This window comes from Bos taurus, chromosome 21 (genome assembly GCF_002263795.3).
Source record: "Bos taurus isolate L1 Dominette 01449 registration number 42190680 breed Hereford chromosome 21, ARS-UCD2.0, whole genome shotgun sequence".
Classification (NCBI taxonomy): Eukaryota; Metazoa; Chordata; class Mammalia; order Artiodactyla; family Bovidae; genus Bos; species Bos taurus.
The window spans coordinates 66,938,662-66,961,875 of record NC_037348.1 but is presented as its reverse complement, the minus strand read 5'-3'; the positions used below and the strand labels follow the sequence as shown (position 1 = coordinate 66,961,875).

General features: G+C 52.5%; 1 protein-coding gene and 1 long non-coding RNA gene across 3 annotated transcripts; one reads left to right on the top strand and one right to left on the bottom strand.

Moving 5' to 3' along the window:
* Positions 1-6,442: 6,442 nt before the first annotated feature.
* LOC112443173 (uncharacterized) lies at positions 6,443-16,895 on the bottom strand. Of its 2 annotated transcripts, XR_009492230.1 has the most exons (4): positions 16,074-16,895; positions 15,322-15,431; positions 9,958-10,078; positions 6,443-7,177 (listed from the first exon to the last, which is right to left on the bottom strand). It is a non-coding gene; the product is annotated as an uncharacterized lncRNA (long non-coding RNA). The 2 variants fall into 2 exon arrangements; XR_003031482.2 differs by having other exon boundaries at positions 15,322-16,895.
* Position 16,896: 1 nt separating this feature from the next.
* Positions 16,897-22,264, top strand: HSP90AA1 (heat shock protein 90 alpha family class A member 1). Its single transcript, NM_001012670.2, has 11 exons — positions 16,897-17,041; positions 17,501-17,662; positions 17,752-18,118; positions 18,428-18,561; positions 18,848-19,168; positions 19,340-19,505; positions 19,682-19,872; positions 19,981-20,128; positions 20,291-20,559; positions 20,848-21,181; positions 21,461-22,264. Exons 2-11 carry the CDS (start codon positions 17,501-17,503, stop codon positions 21,568-21,570), a joined length of 2,202 nt encoding a protein of 733 aa, NP_001012688.1. The 5' UTR covers positions 16,897-17,041; the 3' UTR covers positions 21,571-22,264.
* The last annotated feature ends 950 nt before the right edge of the window (positions 22,265-23,214 follow it).

The following is a 23,214-nucleotide window of genomic DNA, read 5'->3' as shown; positions in this document are numbered from 1 at the left end:
TACCAGAGGAGACTTCTGTTCTGACAAAGTATTGATGAGAACTGAATCCTCCTTTGACATCTGGTAACTGGAAGAATTTTCACCAGCAAACTCCTGGTTTTGTGTATTTCTGACACGTCGTGTTTCTCCCCACGTCACACGTGCTTCCGTTGCCAGGCACAGTAGGACCCGTGGGAACTGCTGGTCCTAAACCCTTGACTCACTGGGTCTGAACCCCAGACTGCACAGAGAAGTGACCCAACCGCATCCACACCACCCAGGAACCCAAACCAAGGGGACGCTCAGACGCGGGGCAGAGGGCGACAGCGGAAACGGAGGAGAAAGGGGTCGGGACCATTCGTGTTGATGTGGTTTGAATGTTCAAAACCTACCAAAACGTGAGCACATCACTAGGCCCATCCAAGGGAGCCCTTGCAAGCGAGGGACCTCTGTGGTGGGCCCACCTCTGCTTTAACTTCTGCCCCGTGAATGGCAGCTGTTCTTGAAAACGCGCCAGACCCCACTGACTCCCAATCAGGAACCCACTCCCACATCTAGACCAGGAGACTCCTCTTCCTACCGCCTCCCTTCTCTCCACTCTGCTCCGCCTCCTTTCCCACAGGCGCCACCAGCTCCTTCCGCAAGCACCCCTGCTTCCCCAGGATAGAGCCTCTGCGTTGCCCTGATTGGGCCTCCCGGATCCGAACCGGCCATGCAGCAGCAGCAAAGGCTCTGAACATTTTGCCTTAATAATTCCATTGTTTTGAGTCAAATGTTGCTTCTCTGTAACTTCGACTCATTGTCCTGTCTTCCTGGCTCAGATGAGAGCCCTCCAAATAGTTCCCACCTGTCTCATCCGTCAGTCTGGGTTCGTCAGCCGGTGGTTACATCGGTGCTGGTCAAGGTGCCGGTCTATGAGAAGAGCTTGCAAACCATCTTCACTCCTGCACACTCGGTTGGGTTTAGCTGACTTCCTTTTGTAGCAAGCTCTATCAAGGGGCTTCCCTGGTGGTTCAGACAGTAAAGAATCTGCCTGCAGTGCAGGAGACCTGGGTTTGATCCCTGGGTCAGGAAGATCCCCTGGAGAAGACACAGTTACCCACTCCAGTATTCTTGCCTGGAGAATCCCATGGATAGAGGAGCCTGATGGGCTACGGTCCATGGTGTCGAAAAGAGTTGGACACGACTGAGTGACTAGCGTTTATCAAGGAAGCAGGGCATTGAGTCTGTCCTGTGGCAAGCAGTCAGGTAAGAGTGTGTGAACGGGCAGCCGGTCCACAGGTCATACTTTGAGCAGCACCATCTTTGAGGAGAGGATTTACAGTCTCAGGAGGTTTGTAAATAACCTCTCGCTTCCCTGCCTGAGTTCAGAATTACTTGAGAGACACAGGACTTCTTGGATGGGTGGAGATTAAGCTATTAGCTTTATTACTGAAAAGCTGATTAGAAAGATGGGTTATACATCTGTGGCCCAAGGCACTTCGCTGTGAGTTCAAATTCCCTTTGAATTCATTTCACCCACCATGTCCCAGTCTGGTGGGACCATAACTGACCTCTCTCCAGGGCAGAGAGCCAACCAGGAGGCGTGCAGCGTGCAGGTAGGTGATCACAACAGAACTGCTTTGAAGGCGTTCAGTTCTCCTCCCAAACATCACCCATCATTTATTTCCTCTGAGAGCGGAGAAAAAGGTACAAGGTGGGATGAGAGGGCCTAAACCTGTATCCATGACTTCTGAGTATTTGTGAAGTCCCTGAAATGGAGCTGTGTGCGTGATATCTTTCCAGATAGCCTATAGTAGGTATTGTGGGCACCTTGACCAGATCCCTTTAGCCCCAGGGCTGCGATGAGTGTCGTCTGTTAATCACAGCTTCCCCCTTCTCTATGATAACAGCCAACACACACTGCAGCCCTGGGGTAAAGGGATCACAGGTGCCCCACTTCTCTGGGCTTCCCAGGTGGCACTAGTGGTAAAGAACCCGCCTGCCAATGCAGATAGATGTAAGTAGACACAGGTTCAATCCCTGGGTCAGGAAGATCCCCTGGAGGAGGAAATGGCACCCACTCCAGTATTCTTGCCTGGAGAATCCCATGGACAGAGGAGCCTGGTGGGCTACAGTCCATAGGGTTGCAAAGAGTCAGACCTGGCTGAAGTGACTTAGCAGGCATGCCGGCCCCATTCTCTGATGAATTTCTTTGGCCATAAGGGAGCCCCGAGCCACAGAGGCTATACCTGCCCCCAGGAGGGGAAACTGACTGCATCAAAGGCTGCCCCCTGGCCTCAAGGTGGGAACAACCGTGTAGCGCGGCTCATGTTCCAGGGCCTCTCCCGAGGTCAGGCTGAGCTTACCTGCCGCTGAGACCACCGTCCAGCTTAGTTCTCCCCTGCCTGAGCCTGCTTCTCCTTGGAGCCCTCCCTCCAAAAATCACTCATACAACAACCCCTATCTCAGGCTCTGCTTCCAAGTGAAAGTGAAGTCGTTCAGTCGTGTCCAGCTCTTTTCGACCCCATGGACTGTAGCCCACCAGGCTCCTCCGTCCATGGGATTCTTCAGGCAAGAATACTGGAGTGGGTTGCCATTTACTTCTCCAGGGGATCTTCCAAACCCCTGGGATTGAACCCAGGTCTCCCGGATTGCTTTAACCTCTGAGCCACCATCAGTCCTTCCAAGAGCTTGACCCAATTCAAGGCTCATTAGCTCTCATCAGATTCTGAAAGTGGTTTAAGATCGTGTAGCGTGTTGTATGCGTACGTGCATGTGTGCTAAGTCACTTCAGCCGTGTCCAGCTCTTTGCGACTCCATGGACTGTAGCTCTGCTGGCTCCTCTGTCCACGGGATTGTCCAGGCAAGAACACTGGAGTGGGTTGCCATTTCCTCCTCCAGGGGATCTTCCCAACCCAGGGATGGAACACAAATCTCTTTTATCTCCTGCATTGGCAGGTGAGTTTTTTACCACTAGTGCCACCTGGGAAGCCCAGTGGGTTGTATAGTGACCCCCAAAAAAATATATATCCATGTCCTGAACCCTGAAACCTGTGAATGTCACCTCCTTTGGAAAAAAAGGTCTCTGGAGACTAATTAAGTTAAGGATTTTAAGATGAGATCATCCTGGATTATCCTAAATCCAATGACGAGTATCCTTAAAGAGACACACAGAGAAGAAGCCAGGTGAAGATGGAGTCAGAGACTGGAGCAACGTGGCCACAGGTCAAGAGCACCCGGAGCATCAGAGGCAGGGCGGGGCAGGGGCAGGGAGTGAGGTCCTGCCCAACCTCGATGTCAGGCTCCTGGCCTCCGGAAGCTTCTGATTTATGCCCCCTAGTCGCGATAATTTGTTATAGCAGCCACACATACCCCGCAAAGGTTAAGAACTCCGTATAGTTATTGAAGCTGAAGTTCTTCCCCATGAAACTATGAGAGTGCTGTGACCGACCGTTCCCCACCAGCAGCGTTGGAGTTTCCAGAGTCCTCATTCCCAGGCTTGTCAAAGTGTTCTTTGTTCATTTTGTCTTTAGACTGCGGTACAGCATGCAGGATCTTAGTTCCCCAACCAGGGATTGAACCCATGCCCCCTGCGTGGGGCGCATGGAGTCTCAGCCGCTGGACCGCCAGCCGATTTCATCAGGGGAAATGGCCTATACTTTGCCGAAATTACTGCGTAAGACATCAGCTTTTCTGTCCCTGGAGGTCAGCATCTCTGCCTTCTCTCAGCATCACTCCACTTGGAACTGTCCCCCTCATCATCCCTTCTTTGTTCTTCTTGCTCTAAGAATAACTTTGACGACCTTTTCATCTTCCTCAGGGTTTCTGGCAAGCCACAGCACTTCCCGACAGTGTTTTTCAGGCATGGTGTCATTCCCCAGGCCCCGTCTGTGTATTTCATTCATCTGTATTTTGTCCATCTTCTCGTATCAGGCAGCTCGGGCTGGCAGGCTGATCTCTACTACAGCGTCCCTCTTCTCATCTTCATCGTTATTGTTATTCATATGACCATCATATGATTATTCATGACTGTATAATCAGGATGGCTTTTTAAAGAAGCTCCCTACTTGCTATTAGCTGACAGAAGGAAAGGTTCTCCATTAAAGGGTGGCTCCTTTCTGCTCCCTGAAAGGCAAAAGCTAATGAAATACTTTGACCAAAATGAAAACAGCAGAAAACTTCAGGAGCAGTTGAGCAGTTGTTTGGGTGGATGCTCTCAGAGGTCAGGAATAATTGATCCGAGGGCTGTAATTGAGCAAGTAAGGGAGAAAGCAGACTCGGCTTACACCCGGGCACGGATGTGATGTGAACGCCTGGCCTGCCAGGCGCCGAGTTCACAGGACTCTCGCTTCTCTGCCTGGTCCCTGGGAAGAGCTTCCTGATTGTCTCTGTGCGTCTAACCAGTGCAGGAATTATGCCCGCCCTTGTGTCTGTACAGCCGGTCACCAACACCTGTACCCTCACCTGATTCCAATGAGTGAAGTGCCTTGTTTTCCATACAACTTGGCCCCTAAGTCACATTAACCACCCCATCCAGTGCTTAGAGAAGAACCAGCACCAGTTCCAGGCTGGAGCAAAACCCATGGCACACATCTACAAACAGATACCCTCCTGGGGGGCGTTTCAAGAGAGATTGCCCCAGCTCACCAACCGTGCGGCCCAACCAACCTTCAGACACTCCAGTTCAGCTCACCTGCGCCGTCCACACAGTGCTGCTCAGAGCCTGGGGAAAAGAAGCCCCAGGTTCCAGTTTTCCCCCGGGCCCTCTAGCCCAGTCCACAACCACCAGTTGACATGCCGCCTTCCTGGGAAATGGGAGTTGGGGATGAGCTGACAACTTTGAGGTCACCCAGCTCCCTGTCCTCTGACTCTGTCTGCCTTTCGGATCCCCACGGTGGCTTTCCAAGCAGGAAGAGAACATGCCACGTATTTCAATCCCTTAGACAGTGGCAGGGCTTCTAAGGAAGCCCAGCGTGTCCTACCTGGCAGGTCCAAGTTCATCCTGTGCCCGCCACAGGTCCTGGCAGGAAGCAGGTGCTTGGCACGTGTGTGTTCGATGTGTTTCTACCTCGTTCAGGGGGTCCCCTCCCACGAAGCCTCCCTCGCCTGCTGCTTTCTCCCCCCAGCCTGTGTCTGGGTGACTTGCTGGCTGATCTCTGGGTCAGCTTCCAGGTGTTCATGTTGCTCCCGCCGCTGTTGTGTTGGCTCAGACAGCTTCCCTCCTGACACCTGGAGAAACCCTGGCTCGGATCGCCCGTGGGCTCTGCCTTTACCGAGAGCTGACTATGCAGGTTTGGCCCGAAGTCGGGAAGATGGTGTTTGTGTTGTCAGCGGGGTGCTCGGTCACTCGAACCCAGCAAAGTTCCAGGGACTTGCCTGGTGGTCCAGTGGCTAAGACTCCACACCCCCAATGTCAACCCCTGGTCAGGGAACTAGATCACACATACCGCAACTGAGATGGATATAACCAAATAAATATTAAGGAAAAAAAAAAAAGGCCCGAGTGTCCCCAGGTGTGAGGCATGTATGTCTGGATCCATCACTCAGTCTGTCTCTGAGAATAGCCCTCCTCCCCAGTTCTCTGGGCTCCCTCGGGAGAGACCCCCTCGCAATGAGGTGGCCACTACATGTACAGTTGTATGGTTAGGGGTGAGGGGACTAAGGTTTACAATTCCTATCCCAAGCATTTCTAGTTAGCTCCCCAGCCCTCCACACCACCCTCGGTGAGGGGCAAGGATCCCAGAATGCAAAGCTGATTTCCCTTGTCTGCCCATTCTTCCTTCACTGCACCAGCATCTCCTTGGGGGCCACTAGGGCCCAAGCGGTGCCCAAGAGGTGCCAGGTCCCTGCCTGAGTGCAACTGGCAGTCAGCCACAACACAGGGCTAGAGAAGAGTGCTGGGGCAAAGGGGAAAGGCACGCGACCCCCTGGGCTCCCAGAAGAGACAGCTCTGGGCAGCCCCTTGAGCCCCTGCTCACTAGCGAAAGCTCAGGGGTGGCCGGCGGGGCGGGGTGCTGCAGGGGAGAGGTTGGAGTGACCGCATCTTGGGAGGAGAGTGGTGCTGGCAGGAGGTAAGTGGGGGCCGGGGCAGGGAGGCAGGGCCTGGTAGATGTGCTGAGGAGTTTGGACTTGATCCCAAGGTCAACATGAGCCCTGGAGCAGGGATTCAAATCCATGACCAAGAAAAGACATGAAAAGACTGGACTACTGGGACTTCCCTGGTGGTCCAGTGGTTAAGACTCCAAGCTTCCAATGCAGGGGGCACAGGTTCAATCCCTGGTTGGGGAACTGCAATGCCATGCGGTGTGGCCAAAAAATTAAAAGGATATAATTACTAAACTAGGAGATGCAAATTAAGATCACAATGAGAAACCACCACACACCCACTAGACTGGAAAAATTTGTTACTGTGTCACAGCAAGAGTTACTGATAATGCAGAGCAACAGGGACTCTGCTGGGAGTGTCGACTGATATAAATCACTGTGAAAACAATTTGGCTGTGTCAGCTAAAACTAAGGCGTTCAGTACCCTGTGAAACATGGAAACATGATTGGAATATCCACAGCAGCACTGTGGTAGAATATTACACAACTGGAAAAAGGGATAAACTGGTTATTCAAGTCAATGTGAATGAATTTCACCACGCTGAGCCAAAAAAAAAAAAAAGTCACAGACTACATATGATAACCCTTTATTTACATTCAAACACATCCATCATTTAAGGACACACATACATATATGGTAAAAGAGAACACTTCAGCACGATTGGTGGGGAATTCCCTGGTGGTTCAGTGGTTAGGACTCAGCCAAGGGCGCAGGTTCAATCCCTGGTCAGGGAACTAAGATCCCACAAGTGGCGTGGCTCAGCCTAAATAACTAAATTTATTAATAAAAATAATTTTATTATAACATTAATTTATTGATAAGCTAATGGATTTGTTATGAAATTTATTTAATAATAAATTTGTCATTAACAAATTAACAATAAATGTTTTTATTAATAGTAAGTGTATTTATTGACAATAAATAATTAAAGCTTCTTTTTTAAAAGACCATAAATTGATGATGTTGAATGACCTTCAGCAGGGTGGCCCTGCATGATTCTATTTCTTTGTTGAGAGTCTTCCCATCACTCTCCAGCTGGTGTATATACATGATAGCTCAGCACACTCAAAGTATTCACTGGGTCCAGAGCCGCCGCTGCTGCCGTCCTCCCTATAAAAGGAAATATGCTCGGAGGCTTGTCCACCTTTCTGTTTAAAAGGGGGGGCGGGTTTAATAATGACTTCATTTATAGATTTTTTTTAAAAAGAGATGCAAAGAGATAGCGTTAATGACAGGAACACCTAGGCCTCTGAGAACAGGGGGGCAGGTGCTAACCCGTGGCAGGGTGGTGGGCGCAGTGGTGACTGTGACCGCCTGGCCTCCCGCCCCTGTGAACAGCCCAGGGTTTCTAGGACAGGTCATTCTTCACTAGACCCTTCGTACACTTGTCAGGTTTAATTCCCTAGTTGTTTTATTTTGGATAATGAGACAATGCTGATTGAAATGTCGTGTTGGGTGGATTTACTTATCCAGTAGTTTTAAATGAAATGCCAAGTTTTGTTGAAAGGGCTTCGAATTTACAGGGCAGCATGCTGTTGGTGTGCTGCTCAGAACACTGCATTGGGAAACAGCTTAGAAATTAGAAGCTTCTGGGGCTTCCCTGGCGGTCCAGTGTTAGGATGCCTCGTTCCCACTGCAGGGGCCACGGTTCAATCCCTGGTGAGGGAAATAAGATCCTACATGCTATGTGGCTCGGCCAAAAAAAAAAGGAAAAAGAAAAGAATCTTATTATACATCCCTTTGAGGCTTTCCTGGTGGCCCAGATGGTAAGAATTCGTTTGCAATGCAGGAGACCTGGGTTCGATCCCTGAGTTGGGAAGATCCCGTGGAGAAGGGAATGGCTACCCACTCCAGTATTCTTGCCTGGAGAATTCCATGGACAGGGGAGCCTGGTAGGCTTCGGTCCATGGGGTTGCACAGAGTCGGACACGACTGAACAACTAATGCACTTTCATATATCCATTAGCAACTTGAACTGCAGACTCAGCTTTATCTGTCACAACACATTCATTGGGACACGGCTGTTAATTAACACACTTACACACGCTTGTCTACCATAACTTCAGATAAAGTAGAGGGTGTTTGCAAAGTGCGGAAGTTTCCATTAGCTCATTCACTGCTTGATTCTGGGTAATAACACATATGTGCCACAGTTGATTTGTCCTTGAGTGAAAGAATTTAGCACCATATGAAGACAGATTGTTGCAGGGGGAGGCAGGCTTCCCAAGTGGTGCTAGTGGTAAAGATCCTGCCTGCCAATGCAGGAAATGTAAGAGACTCAGGTTTGATCCCCGGGTCAGGAAGATCCCCTGGAGGAAGACATGGCAACCCACTCCAGTATTCTTGTCTGGAGAATCCCATGGACAGAGGAGCCTGGTGCACAGTTCATAGGGTCGAAAAGAGTTGGACAAGACTGAAGCGACTTAGCACACACGCACCCACGCAGGAAGACAGAAGGAACCTGTTCCGATTGTCCTGTCCCTGCCCCCGTTTTCCAGGTAAGGAAACTGAAGCTTCAAGAGACTTGGCCCCAAAGTCAGCAGAGGAGGCACACAAGAGGGACAAAGAATCAGACAGCACCTCACTGGGCAGGGAAGGGGTTGATCTTGCTCTTGAAGGAGTGGGTGTTTTCCAGGCTGGACAGGAAGAGAAGGCAGGAGCAGAGGTGTGAACAGGCGGGAGGCTGGGGCAGGCAGGCAGAGGCCCTTATTGCAGGGTGTTGAGGTGGGGAGCAGGAGGAGAAGCCTCCTGGCCCTCCAGAGGGCCTTCCGGAGGGCCTGGTCGGGACCCCTTTATGGGTAGTCGGTGCCCAAAATGATGACCCTATTCGTGGCAAGCTGGCCAGACCTAGGTGTCCTCCCCCTGGGCCACCTGGGCAGAGTCTTGACAGCCTGGTGACCCCTGGCTCAGTGCAGATGGAAAGGAACTGTCACCTCCCAGGCCCAGGAACGTCACACCCGCTTGTCCCCCTCCCGTTTCAGCTTCTGACCCACCTCACCTCACCTTGGGGCGTCTGAAGATCAGCAGCAGCTGGCCTATTCCTCCACTGGCTGAACACAAGGCTGCCCTTGGGGAAGTCTCAGCCTAAAGGCCCCTGCCCTCATGTTGGCCAAGACAAAGAAGCGAGCAGGAAGGGCAGAGCCGCCCCCAACCCACCTGCGACCCCCCAGCTTTAGGGCCATGACCCTGGGATGCCAGGGAGGCGGAGTGGCCTGGGGAGGGCTGGACTCACACCTGACTCCATCTTAAGACTCAGATGATTTGAGGTTGGCATCTTTTAACCCTCCAGTCTGTCTTTATGTATATGGGGTTTTAGTGGTGAAATACACACACACACACACGTTGCTATTGTTCAGTCTCCAAGTCGTGTCCTACTCTTTGCGACCCCATGGACTGCAACACACCAGGCCTCCCTGTCCCTCACCATCTCCTGGAGTTTGCCCAAGTTCATGGCCATTGAATCAGTGATGCCATCCAACACACATATATACAAATTATATATAACTTAACACATGTACATATATATATTTTTAATTTAAAAAAGTTGCCTCCAGTTCTCTCAGTTTCATTCCAACTCAGTGACAGGCTGACAGCTTTGTCACGAACTCTCAAGCGTGAGACATTAATGATAGTGACCTAGGGAATTCTCTGGTGGTCCAGTGGTTAGGACTCAGCTTTCACTGCCTAGGGCCCAGGTTCAATCCCTAGTCCGGGAAGATCTGCAATCCGAGTGGCACAGCCAAAAAAAAATGATGGTGATTTAGACTGCATCTCACATAATTCTCTCCTCTCTTTCCTAACTCTCCAGCTGGTGAGAATAAAGAAAAATGAAATTCCTAAACTTCAATGCCACTTCCAGTTGGAGGCCCCAAACACAACCAATCACCTACCTGGCCCTTAGATGGCGCCAAAGGTTAATCTGCCTTCGAAGGGGAGGAGTCCCACCTGGTCTCTTCCAACATCTTTGTGCGTGGAGATGGTAGACAGCCACCTGCCCAGGCCTGCTCTGAGCTGGGTTTGGGGGATCAAGAGACAAGACAAAACCTAGTTTCAGCTCCTCCCTGTGGATTAGAGCGTGGAGGAGGCACCCAGAGGAAACCGGGCAGGCGATCTCTGGGCTGAGCTGAGCTCCATGCAAGTGTCACCTGGAGGAGGAGAGGGTGTCTAGGGGGATCCCCTGCCCTGGAGTCCCTCCTGCTGTGCCTTCCCCGGATCCCTGGGGGTGGCTCTGGGAGGGGCTGGGCAATGGAGGTGGGAGGCTGGAACAACATCGGAGACCACCACCACACTTTCAGTCTGTCCTTCCTCCCTTTGGGCCTGTTTCTCTGCCATATTCTTCTTACTGGTCACCTGGGCAGGGTTGCTGATGGTGGCGCCCCAGCCTCGGACAATCAGTGGGGCTGGGGGCTGGGCCGGGGGTGGGCTGCAGGGGTCTGCAGCCAGCCTTCTGGGTCTGAGAGCACCTAGGTCAGGGGTGGGGACAGGGGAGTGGTCAGGCTGAGGTCAGAGCCAGTGGTCGGAGGAGTGAAGGGCCAGCGGCATGATCGGGGCCTGGGGTGTGAACACCCAGACAGGGCTGCTGGCTGGGGGTCCCGCGAGCCCCAGGCATTTCTGCCAAAGGAAGTAGGCAGGTGAAGACAGGAATGCAGAGCAGGTGAATCCAGGGAGAGCCAGGTGACCATGGCATAGAGTCTGGATCCAAGTGGGACCCTGAGCTTGGAGAAAGAGGACGTCTTAGACGCTCCCGCGGACTTGGCAGCTTCAGAACGTGGGGGCTGAAGGGTGAGTCAAAGAGGACTCGGAAGGCCTGAAGGTGAGTTCAAGGGAAGATGGCAGAGCTTCCGAAAGTCGTCTGCGTTCCTGTCCAGGACCACCGTTTCCTGTAGGAGCCAGGGATGGGCCTGAACTCTGTCCGTCCCTCCCCCACGAAAGTTCTGAAGGTTAGGTCTGGGAGTCTCCAGCTGAGCCTTGGCCCCGGGCAACGCGCACAGCTGCTCACCCATCCTCTGCCTGACTTGGGCGCAGCACAGAGACCAGGGAGGGCTGGGTGGGGGACGAGGAACCTTCCAGGAGGGTGTGCCCCCCGGCCACAGCCCGCACCGGGCCCTGCCTCCCCCAGAAGGCGTCGCCCCAAGCCCAGGCCCTCTGCCTCCCGGCCCCAAGGCCACACCAAGGCTGCAGTTCTCAGGAAGTCCTGCTTCTGCCCTCACTGTCCAGCTCCCTTCCTGCCTGGCCAGCCCTTCCCTGCCTTCTTGCCCACGTCTCAGCAGCCCCTCTACTGGACGCCTGTCCTCCTGAATGCCTCACAGACGTTTGTGCCCAACACGGGTCACACTGAACCGGTCACCTGCTGCCCCGGGGTGACCACAGCCCCCCCCCACACACAGGACCCTTTGCGTCACCCAGGCTGTCCCTCATTCTCCAGGTCTTGCCCATGCCTGCCCTTTCTCCACCCACTGGCTCTGCAGGTGCAGCCCTCCATGGATCTCACTGGTCCCCACCTTGGCCAGAGTGGACATGGGCCCCCCGGGATGGCCTCCGATACCTCCCATGGTCCTCGGGCCACATTTCGGGTCCCCTGGTGCAGCGCACTCACCCCCTGCCTCACACTGCTGTGTCCCCCAAACCCCATGACTCGGAAGGGCTCTTCCCGCCTCCACTTCCTTTGCTGCCTTGCCCTCTCCTTCTTCCCCACTGACTCCTTTTAGATTTTGCTTTCGCTAACTCTATTTCTTTGCCTCCTCCTGGGTGCCTCTCCTCTCAGCTCTCAGAGGAGGCTCTGGTGTGCCCACACCCTGCCATCTTATGAATCCATGGGTCGGCCTGGCGCTGGCTCCACACCTGCCCCCACCGTGAGGGCAACGACCCAATTTGCCGCCCAGTGCGTCCTAGGCCTGCACACCGGCTCAGTAAACAGGCATTAAATGTGCCCATTACACAAGACACCATTTCCTCTAGCAGGAAAGGCCGGCCGCACTCAGCGCTCACAGCAGTAACACAGCAGGGGGAGAGAGTGCATCTCTGAGATGAACTGATGAGGAAGTGGCCAACCCCTCCCAGACCTCCAGGGATCTCCCAGAAGATTTGCCAGAAGAAGAACAAATTCAGCACCAAAGTATCCCCAATCTTGCAGTCAAATGGAAAACTGGTTTGCTCTGTGGAAATGTACCATAGAGTGGACTCACACACACACACATGGCCAGAAACAGAGGGCTGGCCCCCTTCCCGCTTGCAGCGTTCATCCCCACCTTTGGGGCTCTACTGCCAGCCCTCCCGCCCCTCTCGAGTTAGAGCTCAAACCGTGCAGGATAGATTCCTGGTGTTCCATGGCTGCCAGCGAGGTCACCCTATCTCCCTGCTCTCCATCACGGGAACAACAGGGTGCCCATCCATGGCGCACCCACTGCACCCCAGGGGCCAAGGCTTCCAGGGATTAGCTCAGGGCATCCTTCCGTTTCCTTGTTGTAGAAGAGACAATAACGAAGCACAGAAAGGCTGCGTAGTCTGCTCAGAGTCACACAGCCAGCAGCTGACTGTGGCACAACAGACAACCTGCTCCACGTCAACTATACCCATTTCCAAAGCGGGCATTTTCCAACATAGTTATAACTTGATTGTGAACGTTTCTCCAAGGTCATCCATACCCATCAGTTTTTTAAAAACAGCTTTATGAGACATACCTGATATGGAATAAAATGAATGTGTAAAGTACAATTGATACCTTCTGACATCGGCATGCACCTGTGAAATCACTCTTACCACGGAGATGAGATAGTGAGCAGACTCATCACCTGAAGTTTCCTCCTTCCTACTCCTGTCAGCCCCACCCCCAGGCAACCACAGATCCTGAGGGGTTTCAGCTCGCACTTCCTAAAATGTTATATAAATGACTTGGCATAATTTCCCTTGACATAATTATTTTATGTATAAAACATTTACCAAGATAGGCCACAACCTGGGCCATAAAACAACAAATCTGAAAAAGAATTCAAATCACGCCACGTACTTCCTGTGACCATTGTGGAATTAAATGTTAGAAATCAATAATAAATATCTGGAAAACCTCCAAGTACTTAGAAAGTAACACATTTATAAATTACCCATGGGTCAAAGAAGAAATCAAAAGGGGAATTAGAAAGCTACTGATTTACGGTAATAAACATGTGTACAGCAGTTACTGCCTGCCAGGTGCTGTCTTGGGCCGGTTCCCAAAACAGAATGAGCCCACATTAGGCCTTACAACAGCTCTGTGAGGAAGACACATACCCATTCTGCGGACACTGAACCCTGAGGCCCAGAGAGAGTAACGAGTTGCCCCAGTGAACAGAGAGGCAGTGGCAGAGCTGGGATTTGAATCCAGGACACCTGCCCCCAGGGTCCGGCCCTGGTGTCCGAGCTTACCAATGGAGGGACACGGAAAGGTTTCAAATGGAGAAAGATGGTCAGATTGCCCTGACAGCATCACTTTGGGATGAGTTCAACAAATACTCAGCAGCTAAGTCTGCAGGACTTGAAGATATATTTATTAGACATAGCATGGTGGAGGAAGCAGGAGAAGGCTGGGAGTTAAAGAAGTGAGTGGAGACCACCGGGGTAGGGCTCCGTGGGGCTCAGGCCAGGAGGGAAGGTGTCCACACGCTGAGAACCCATCTCTATCAGGGGACAGGCTGGGCCTGGCAGGAAAGCACAGGCAGGAAGGGGCGCCTAAGGAAATGCCTGTGCTGAAGCTCCCCTAGAACACTGATGAGCAAAGACACCAGTGTTTCAGGTCGAAGGGAGACCATGTCCCAGCCTGCGTGGGCAGGCCGCTGGTGGAGTTGAGGGTTAGAGAAGAGCGTGGCAGGGTGTGCAGTGGGAACGGAGGACCAGTGGGTCGTGGGGGCGCCCTGCAGGCCTGGTCTGTCTCCCAGGAAGGATGGGGTGTCCCACAGGGTCTGGGGCGTGTGTGCGGGAGCGGGAGACACGGCCAGATCTGGTTCTCACAGCTCGCCCCAGCTACGGGGTGGGGGACACACGCTGGACACGCCAGGGCAGAAAGACGCGCAAGGCGGCCACGCGGCTCTGGAGGTCTCGCAGGTGAACAGCGGCGTGAGGGGGTTGGGGCGGGCTGGGGACAGACTCCAGGTGCCCGGGGCGGGGGTGATGCAGGCGGGGGGTGGGGGGGTGATGCAGGCGGGGGCCGTGAGCGCGGCACCCAGGCCTGGAGGCTGGAAGCGCCCTGGCGCCCAAGAGGGTACGGGGCGGGAGCGGCAGGGGAGAGGGGACCACGGCCGGCCCGGGCCATTGGTTTGGAGCCGGCGCCGGGAGGAACGGGGCCCGAACCGTCCTGTCCTCGGCGACCGCGGCTAGTAGGCGGGCGGGCGGCAGGAGTTTGGAAGAAGGGGGTTAAGGCTTGGGGCTTGCGGGGAACGCCGGGTCCACAAGCGGCCGCTGGAGGAGAGGAAACGAGGGCCCAGACACCGGGGATCTCATCGCCGGGGCTCTGAATGGCTCGTCTACGCCAACTCTTAAACTTCCCCGGTCGCGGCAGCGGGGCGGAAAGAAGGAAGCGGGCCGGGCCGCCGGAGGGGTGCCCGCCGACGGTGGCGACCGAGAAAGTTCGGCGCCATCGCCCCGGCCGCTCCCCTTGTCCTCCCCCGCCCCGCCCCGCCCCCAGCCCAGGCCGCAGGGAAAACCCGGGCCGCCTGCCGGGAGCTGCCACCCCATCTGAGGTCAGAAACACGTTTTACTCCTTCCCTCGGACGCTAACCACCCCCACCCACCCTCACCACGTGGTTGCTGGTTTCCAGTCTGTTCTCCCCGTTTTAACGGGACTCGGGACGCCCCGCGTGTCACAGCCTCCCAAAGGGGGCTCGAGCCCCAGTGTGAGAACCCTGTTCCTGGAAAAGCTGGGTTTCTCTGGAGACTAGGAAGTGGAGGGAGTCGTCAGTCAAGTTTGTTTACATCCTAAGGAGCTTCCAGATTGTTCCCAAGAGCGGGGGGTGGGGTGGGGGTGGCAGTGGTAGAAGGCACTGGAGACAAAGGAGACCAAAGGAAGGGGATGGCGAGGCGGGAGAGGCCTGGGCAGGGCAGGGGTGCTGCTCGGAAGCCTCGCCTTCCTGGATCGCCAACGCCCACCCCCGCCACCCCCCGTTATTGACCGGGCTGAAGACCCAAGATACTCCCCCACTCGCCGCAACCATCTGACACTCTTCTAAACACTTTTAGGATTCCCATTTAGAAATTATCCTTTAAAGTAAGTTAATTACCCATACCGTGAATTATATACTTCATGTGTGCCGGTATGTACTCAGTCGCTCAGTCGTGTTGGACTCTGCAACCCCTTGGGCTATGTAGCCCGCCAGGCTCCTCTGTCCATGGGATTCTGCAAGCAAGAACACTGGAGTGGGTTGCCATGCCCTCCTCCAGGGGATCTTCCCAACCCAGGGATGGAACCCAGGTCTCCTGCATTGCAGGCAGATTCTTTACCGCAGAGCCGTCCACCATACGATATCTCAAATTACACAGAATAAGTAAAAGAGATGGGCCTTACAAAATTATGATGCGTGCGTGGGTTGGGTGAGCATGAATCATCACCAAGTCCCAGAATTCCAGACTAGGGCCTGCAGTGCGTTGAAAGATGCGGTTTTAAAACAAACCCAAAGTAGGTAACAGGGAAGCCACCGGCTCATTGCAATGCAGGAAGCCTGGGTTCGATCCCTGGGGTCAGGAAGATCCCCTGGAGGAGGGCATGGCAACCTACTCCAGTATTCTTCCCTAGAGAATCCTCATGGACAGAGGAGCCTGGGGGCTACTGTCGCAAAGAGTCGGACATGACTGAGCGACTAAGCACAGCACAAAGGAGGAACAAATGCCCAAAGAACTAAGTAAAAGTGGAAGAATTCGGGACTGTGTCCCTTTCAACATTTACCCCCTGGGCGCAACGGGGCCTAAGGACAGGACATCCCCATACCGGAGTAGAGGCCTGCCTTGGGGTGGGGGAATGGCGGTTTGTTCCAGGGCTCACCTCTGGTTCAGAACCAGCCGAACGGACCCACGAGGCTCTGGAGCTCCCCTCTGCTCCCCCTGCACACACGCTGGTCACCCCTCGCTCACAGACCGCTGCACCCCACAACCAGGTTCTGGCTCTGAGCCTCCGCGTTAACGAGGCTCTGGCAGGCACTTGTTGCCTGAATTCCTAGGGCCCTGAACCTATAACCGCTGTCCCTGGCAAAGAGATGCGCCCTAGACCCCCTAATCGCTGCCCGGACCCCCCAAACCCCTAACCATGGACCTAAGCCTGCGATCAAGGGCCCGAGCATATACATGTGACACGGGACTGGACCCCTCACCCCGGCTTTGATCCCCTAAACGCGGCCTCAAGGCTCAAAACCTAGCCCCAGGCACGCAGTCTGGGAGTCCCGATGCTGGGAGGATCCGGAGTGCACACTATCTGGGGACACGCTTTAACCGCCGAGAGTTTACTTTTCTGGACTTCCCAGAGCCGCTGGCACGGGCGATCAGCCCCCGGGGCCTGGACAGAGATTGGGTGGGGAGAGCGTTAGGCCGACGCGCGCCGAGCGGGGTTGGCGGGCCCGGGATGGGAGGCCGGCGAGGCGCAAAACGCCGCGCGCGGGGGCAGGTAGGGTCGGGAACTGCGGCCCCGGAAGGCGCGAGACCAGCCCGAACGTTCCGGGTCGCGCAGGCGCACTGCGGCGGGCGCGGGCACGCTTGGCACGCAGACGCCGTGAGGCGTGGGAGCCCGCGGCGCGGCCCCGAGGAGGGGGCGGGCGGCCTCCAGTACGCAGGCGCAGGCGCGCGGCCGCGCCGGCGGTTGGGGAGGGTTCTTCCGGAAGGTTCGGGAGGCTTCTGGAAAAGGCGCCGCGCGCTGGGCGGGCCCGCCTCTATATAAGGGCGGCGCGGGGGCGGTGCGCCAGTTGCCTCTGCGTCCCGGTGCTGCGTCGCTGCGGATCCCGTGCTAGTCCTTCAGCCAAGGTGAGGGGAGGCGGTTGTAGGGGGACGTGGGGATCCAGGGACGGGTGGGCGGCGGCGAGGGCAGCCCCCGGGGCCCCCTGAGGTCGGCGGGCCCGGGGCGGCCATGATTAACCCGGCAGGCCTCGGGCCTGCGGCGGTCTCCCGTCCCCTCCCCCACCCGCCGTCGGGAGCGAGTGGGCCCGGGGCTGCGGGGGTCGTGTGGGATGGTAAGGGCCGGGGTCTGCGGCCCCGGAGTGGGGTCCCCGGGCCGCGGGCGGGGGCGCCCGAGCGGAGCGGCGGCCGCGCGGCCGGCGTGGGCTGCGGCGGTGGCGGCGGCGCCCGGCCCCCGGAATGAGGTCATCCTTTGTCAGCCGGCTCCTCCCGCGCGCCCCGGGCTCGGGAGCGGGAGCGGGAGCGGGAGCGAGACGCGGCGGGGAGGGGTCCGGCCGGTGGCTTCACGGGCTACGCGTACTCCCTCAGATGCCCGAGGAGACCCAGGCCCAGGACCAGCCGATGGAGGAGGAGGAGGTGGAGACTTTCGCCTTCCAGGCGGAAATTGCCCAGTTGATGTCACTGATCATCAACACTTTCTACTCGAATAAGGAGATTTTTCTGAGGGAGCTGATTTCAAACTCGTCCGACGTAAGTCTCTCAATGTGGATTGGGGTGTTTGAAAGGGGATTGTTTTAGGGGGGACGTTGTGCGTCATCACGTGTCATCTTTTTAAATAGGCCCTGGACAAGATCAGGTATGAGAGCTTGACCGATCCCAGTAAGTTAGATTCTGGGAAAGAGCTGCACATTAATCTCATACCGAACAAGCAAGATCGAACCCTCACCATCGTGGACACCGGCATTGGGATGACCAAGGCCGATTTGATTAATAACCTGGGCACCATCGCCAAGTCCGGGACCAAAGCGTTCATGGAGGCTTTGCAGGCTGGCGCTGATATCTCCATGATTGGCCAGTTTGGTGTCGGGTTTTATTCAGCCTATTTGGTGGCTGAGAAAGTGACCGTCATCACCAAACATAACGATGATGAGCAGTATGCCTGGGAGTCTTCTGCAGGAGGGTCCTTCACAGTAAGGACTGACACAGGTAGGCACCCGAGAACAGGGTGGGGTGCTGTAGGCACTGGAACCCCAAAGGAGGGATGAAGTTTGTAGTTTTTTTTTTTTTTCCTTTTTAAAACCTGTTTCTCTGGAGGGTGATAGCATGCACTTGTGGCTGTTTATCTTGGGCAAGGCCGTTAACTGCCCTCAGACTCTTCCCAGTTGTAACCGCAAGCTTCTGCTTCGTAGACTTTTCGGATAACTGCCCGGGAGAGTGAAATAGTATTTTTATTTTTTTGCCTTGATCAGGCCATTGTGATTGAAATTGGACTCAATCTCTGGACTTTCTTTTCAGGAGAACCAATGGGACGTGGAACAAAGGTTATTCTGCATCTGAAAGAAGACCAGACTGAGTACCTGGAGGAGCGGAGAATAAAGGAGATTGTGAAGAAGCATTCTCAGTTCATTGGCTATCCCATCACTCTTTTTGTGAGTTCCATGTATCCTGTATATGTAGGTTACTAAAGTGACTGAACTGAAATCCTGTTAGTCCTTAGTGCTTTTCATAAGAGATCCAAACTTGCATTAATTCCTGGGCTGGTGGGTCGACTCTTGTCAAGGTTCCCGGAACTGTTAAGATCCTTCAGAAATTGGTGAGTGGCTTCCTGGCTACTAGTGTTTCTCAGGTGGCGTTGGTGTAAGTGCTGCAGTCTCCTTTAGCTTTTTTCCCCCGGTTTTGTGATGGAGAGGTGACAAGATTTGTCCTCCTTTGAAGGTGGAAAAGGAACGTGATAAAGAAGTTAGTGATGATGAAGCAGAAGAGAAGGAAGACAAAGAGGAAGAGAAGGAGAAAGAAGAAAAGGAGTCTGATGACAAGCCCGAGATAGAAGATGTTGGCTCAGATGAAGAGGAGGAAGAGAAGAAGGACGGGGACAAGAAGAAGAAAAAGAAGATCAAGGAGAAGTACATCGATCAAGAAGAGCTGAACAAGACAAAGCCTATCTGGACCAGAAACCCTGATGACATCACTAACGAGGAGTATGGAGAGTTCTACAAGAGCCTGACCAACGATTGGGAGGATCACTTGGCTGTCAAGGTGAGTGACTAAGTGCTTCAAAACTACCATCCCTGCACATGTTTGAGGCAGCATTCTGTTCCCCGATGCCCCATTCTTTGCCCGGAGTCATTGTTAGGTAACTCTGTAATATATGGGGCTTTTTGTTGGTTTAAGTTGTTTGCCCTGTGTTAATCTTGATTGTTTTTACAGCATTTTTCAGTTGAAGGACAGTTGGAATTCAGAGCCCTTCTTTTTGTCCCAAGACGAGCTCCTTTTGACCTGTTTGAAAACAGAAAGAAGAAGAACAACATTAAGTTGTATGTTCGCAGAGTATTCATCATGGATAACTGCGAGGAGCTAATCCCTGAATACCTGAGTAAGTATAGTCTTGATACAAAGAACGATGACTGTTATTGGTCTGAGTGATTCATCTTGTCAACTCTGGTTTTTAAACTAAACATGGGGGAAGGCGTTCATCTTTGGATTTTTGGGTTTACAAATTAGTCAGTTTTTGTCTTTGGAGTGACTGGTTGCATTTGGTCTGTTTTTCAGATTTCATTAGAGGTGTGGTGGATTCTGAGGATCTTCCTCTGAACATTTCCCGTGAGATGTTGCAACAAAGCAAAATTTTGAAAGTTATCAGGAAGAATTTGGTCAAAAAGTGCTTGGAACTCTTCACTGAACTGGCAGAAGATAAGGAGAACTACAAGAAGTTTTATGAGCAGTTCTCTAAAAATATTAAGGTTGGTTAGAAACACATTTGACTATTATGAGTAGTAATCAAACTGATTTTTCATTTGAAATAATTTGAACACAGAGAAAGTCTTCTTAAAGCTAACAATGTCTTTCAGCTTGGAATACATGAAGATTCTCAAAATCGGAAGAAGCTTTCAGAGCTGTTGAGGTACTATACTTCTGCTTCTGGTGATGAGATGGTTTCTCTCAAGGACTATTGCACAAGAATGAAGGAAAACCAGAAACACATCTATTACATCACAGGTAACTTACAGGCAGTAAATGCGCCCGTCGATCTTTGTGTGATCCCATGGGAACAGTTGAGTGTGTCTTCTGCCCGTGTGGTGGTACACGTAGTTTAGTAGGTGTTAATCTAACAAAAATAAAGAGATTGCTGTTAAAAGATCTAAAACTTTGGCTTCTTAGGTGAGACCAAGGACCAGGTGGCCAACTCGGCCTTCGTGGAGCGCCTCCGGAAGCACGGCTTGGAAGTGATCTACATGATCGAGCCCATTGATGAGTACTGTGTGCAGCAGCTGAAGGAGTTTGAGGGGAAGACCTTAGTGTCAGTCACCAAAGAGGGCCTGGAACTTCCAGAAGATGAGGAAGAGAAAAAGAAACAAGAAGAGAAAAAGACAAAGTTTGAAAACCTCTGCAAAATCATGAAGGACATTTTGGAGAAGAAAGTTGAAAAGGTGTGTGAATAGTCTTTTTTTTCTTTTATTTTTTGGTTACTAACCCTTCTTAGGGGTGTTAGGTGTCTTTTGAACAAGTCACATATACATAGTCCTTAAGATTTTTAAAGACATGCGAACTTAAAAGGAGCTTAAAGCTTCGGATTTGTATTAGTATTTGCAAATAGTATTTCTGATTCATTAATACTCAAGTTCCTTAAATATTCAAATAAACCTGGTATCAAGTACTGAGACTAGAACATCTCTATGCCCAGTTATCACTATATACTTTTTTTTTCCTGATGAAAGGTGGTTGTGTCAAACCGGTTGGTGACATCCCCATGCTGCATTGTCACAAGCACATACGGCTGGACAGCAAACATGGAACGGATCATGAAGGCGCAAGCCCTGAGAGACAACTCCACGATGGGTTACATGGCTGCCAAGAAGCACCTGGAGATCAACCCTGACCATTCCATCATTGAGACCTTGAGGCAAAAGGCAGAGGCTGACAAGAATGACAAGTCTGTGAAGGATCTGGTCATCCTGCTGTACGAAACAGCTCTCCTGTCTTCTGGCTTCAGTCTGGAGGATCCCCAGACACATGCCAACAGGATCTACAGGATGATCAAACTTGGTCTCGGTAAGCCTTACGCGAGTGCTATGTGTAATACCATTGAAGAAAAAAACCCAAACACATGACTGGTGAAAAGGGTGAACTTTCAGCAATTTCAACAAGTTGGGGTCTCTTGTTCCATTTGTGAAACGCTGAAGTCACATGAGTTAAAAGGGGGTAAGTAAGCATTTTCCGTCACGTACCTTGTAGTTCGCTCAGCCTTGAGAGTGGGTATGATGAAGCTGTAGTGTTGGACTAATTATGTGGCTTTAAGAAGCCTAATGCGTGTTTTTTGTTTCCTTTAAGGTATTGACGAGGATGACCCCACTGCTGATGACAGCAGCGCCGCGGTCACTGAGGAAATGCCACCCCTGGAAGGAGACGACGACACGTCCCGCATGGAGGAAGTGGACTGAGCGCTGCCGAGGGTCGCTCTGCTGTGTTCAGCGCTCTGTCTCCATTCCCTCCAGTGTGTTTTCAAGTATTTCTTTATTTTTGTTAACATTTAAAAATCTGTATGGCATGATAACTGCATAAGGGGAGGATAAGATTTCTTTATACTAAGTGTGATACTGTGATACTTTTAGCACTAAAGCAGAGCTAGTTGTTGTTTCCTAGTTTCATGTTGGCTTATTTTAACACATGGAAGTAGTTGCCGTTTGTTGTAAGGTGTGTATGTAACCTCTGTTAACTTTGTGGTCTGAAGTGTTTAGCTATCAAGCAGATTCTTTAGTAGACCAAAATTTTTTGTCACTGAAATGTTCTGAAGTATATACCTTGATGTTTAAAAGAAACACTTGTCCCAGCAAGTTTTCATCTTCTGGGATATACTTTGTAAAGCTTCCATCCCCTGTAGTTATGACTGCATGTGCCAGGCCTCTAGAAGTTAGTGTGTTAAGCTGAACCAACTTGATTGGAGTCATTGTCCATACATCGGGCTTGTTTTCCAAAGAAAAATATTGTTTAGAGTAGCAAAATTATAAGCCTGCCCAGGCATGTTGTAAAGCCGCTGGAAAGGTAACTTGGAGCAAGTTTTGTGAATGGAAATGTAGTGCTCAAGTCACATTCTGCTTCAAAAAGTTGTAACAAATACAGATGAATTAAAAGAAATGATGTGTGATGTCTTATTTGTGGGGGTGGTCCCAGAATGTAAAACATGAGGTGTGCACCTCTTCCCTAGGAGAGTCAAGGAAGCAGGTGGGTGGTGTGGCCTCCCTAGAGCCTTACTGCTGCAACCTTAGGGTGCTCAGGCCACATGTGTGGGGTGAGCCTCTGCTTAAAAGACACAGGAGAATGGAACTTGCTGCTTCTGTGTCCACGTGTTAGATTTTCTAATGACATTGTGCTGTAGGATTTCAGTGTCTAAGCTGCACTTTGATGGTATTGGTGAAACAGGGGATATGCAGTACTCCCCTTTTACTGCCTGGCCCTCACGAACCACAGCTGCTGAACGCCTTCCCACCTGAAGCCATCTCTGCTGCTTGTTCTCTGGTTCTTTACTGAGCCTCAGGAAAGGTGTGTCCGGGAGGCTGCTGCTGCTGCTAAGTCACTTCAGTCGTGTCGACTCTGTGCGACCCCGTAGACAGCAGCCCACCAGGCTCCACTGTCCCTGGGATTCTCCAGGCAAGAACACTGGAGTGGGTTGCCATTTCCCTCTCCAATGCATGAGAGTGAAAAGTGAAAGTGAAGTCGCTCAGTCATGTCCAACTCAGCAACCCCACGGACTGCAGCCTACCAGGCTCCTCCGTCCATGGGATTTTCCAGGCAAGAGTACTGGAGTAGGGTGCCATTGCCTTCTCCAGTCTGGGAGGCTACTGACAGCCATAAGCAGCACACAGCAGTTGGAGAGGGCAGGGGTGAGCATTGGAGTACTTGGTGGGAGTTCTACCCAGGATTTGGACCTACAGCCTGAGAGAGGCCTGAAGAGTCCATAGACTGTGGCAAGTCTGTCGGATAGTAAGCGCTGGTGGGTAGTAAGTGCCTGGTAAGCAATAATCTCCTTTAATCCTTAAAATTTAATGCAGCAGCAATTTTTAACTCCCATTAGTCTAAGGAGGGCT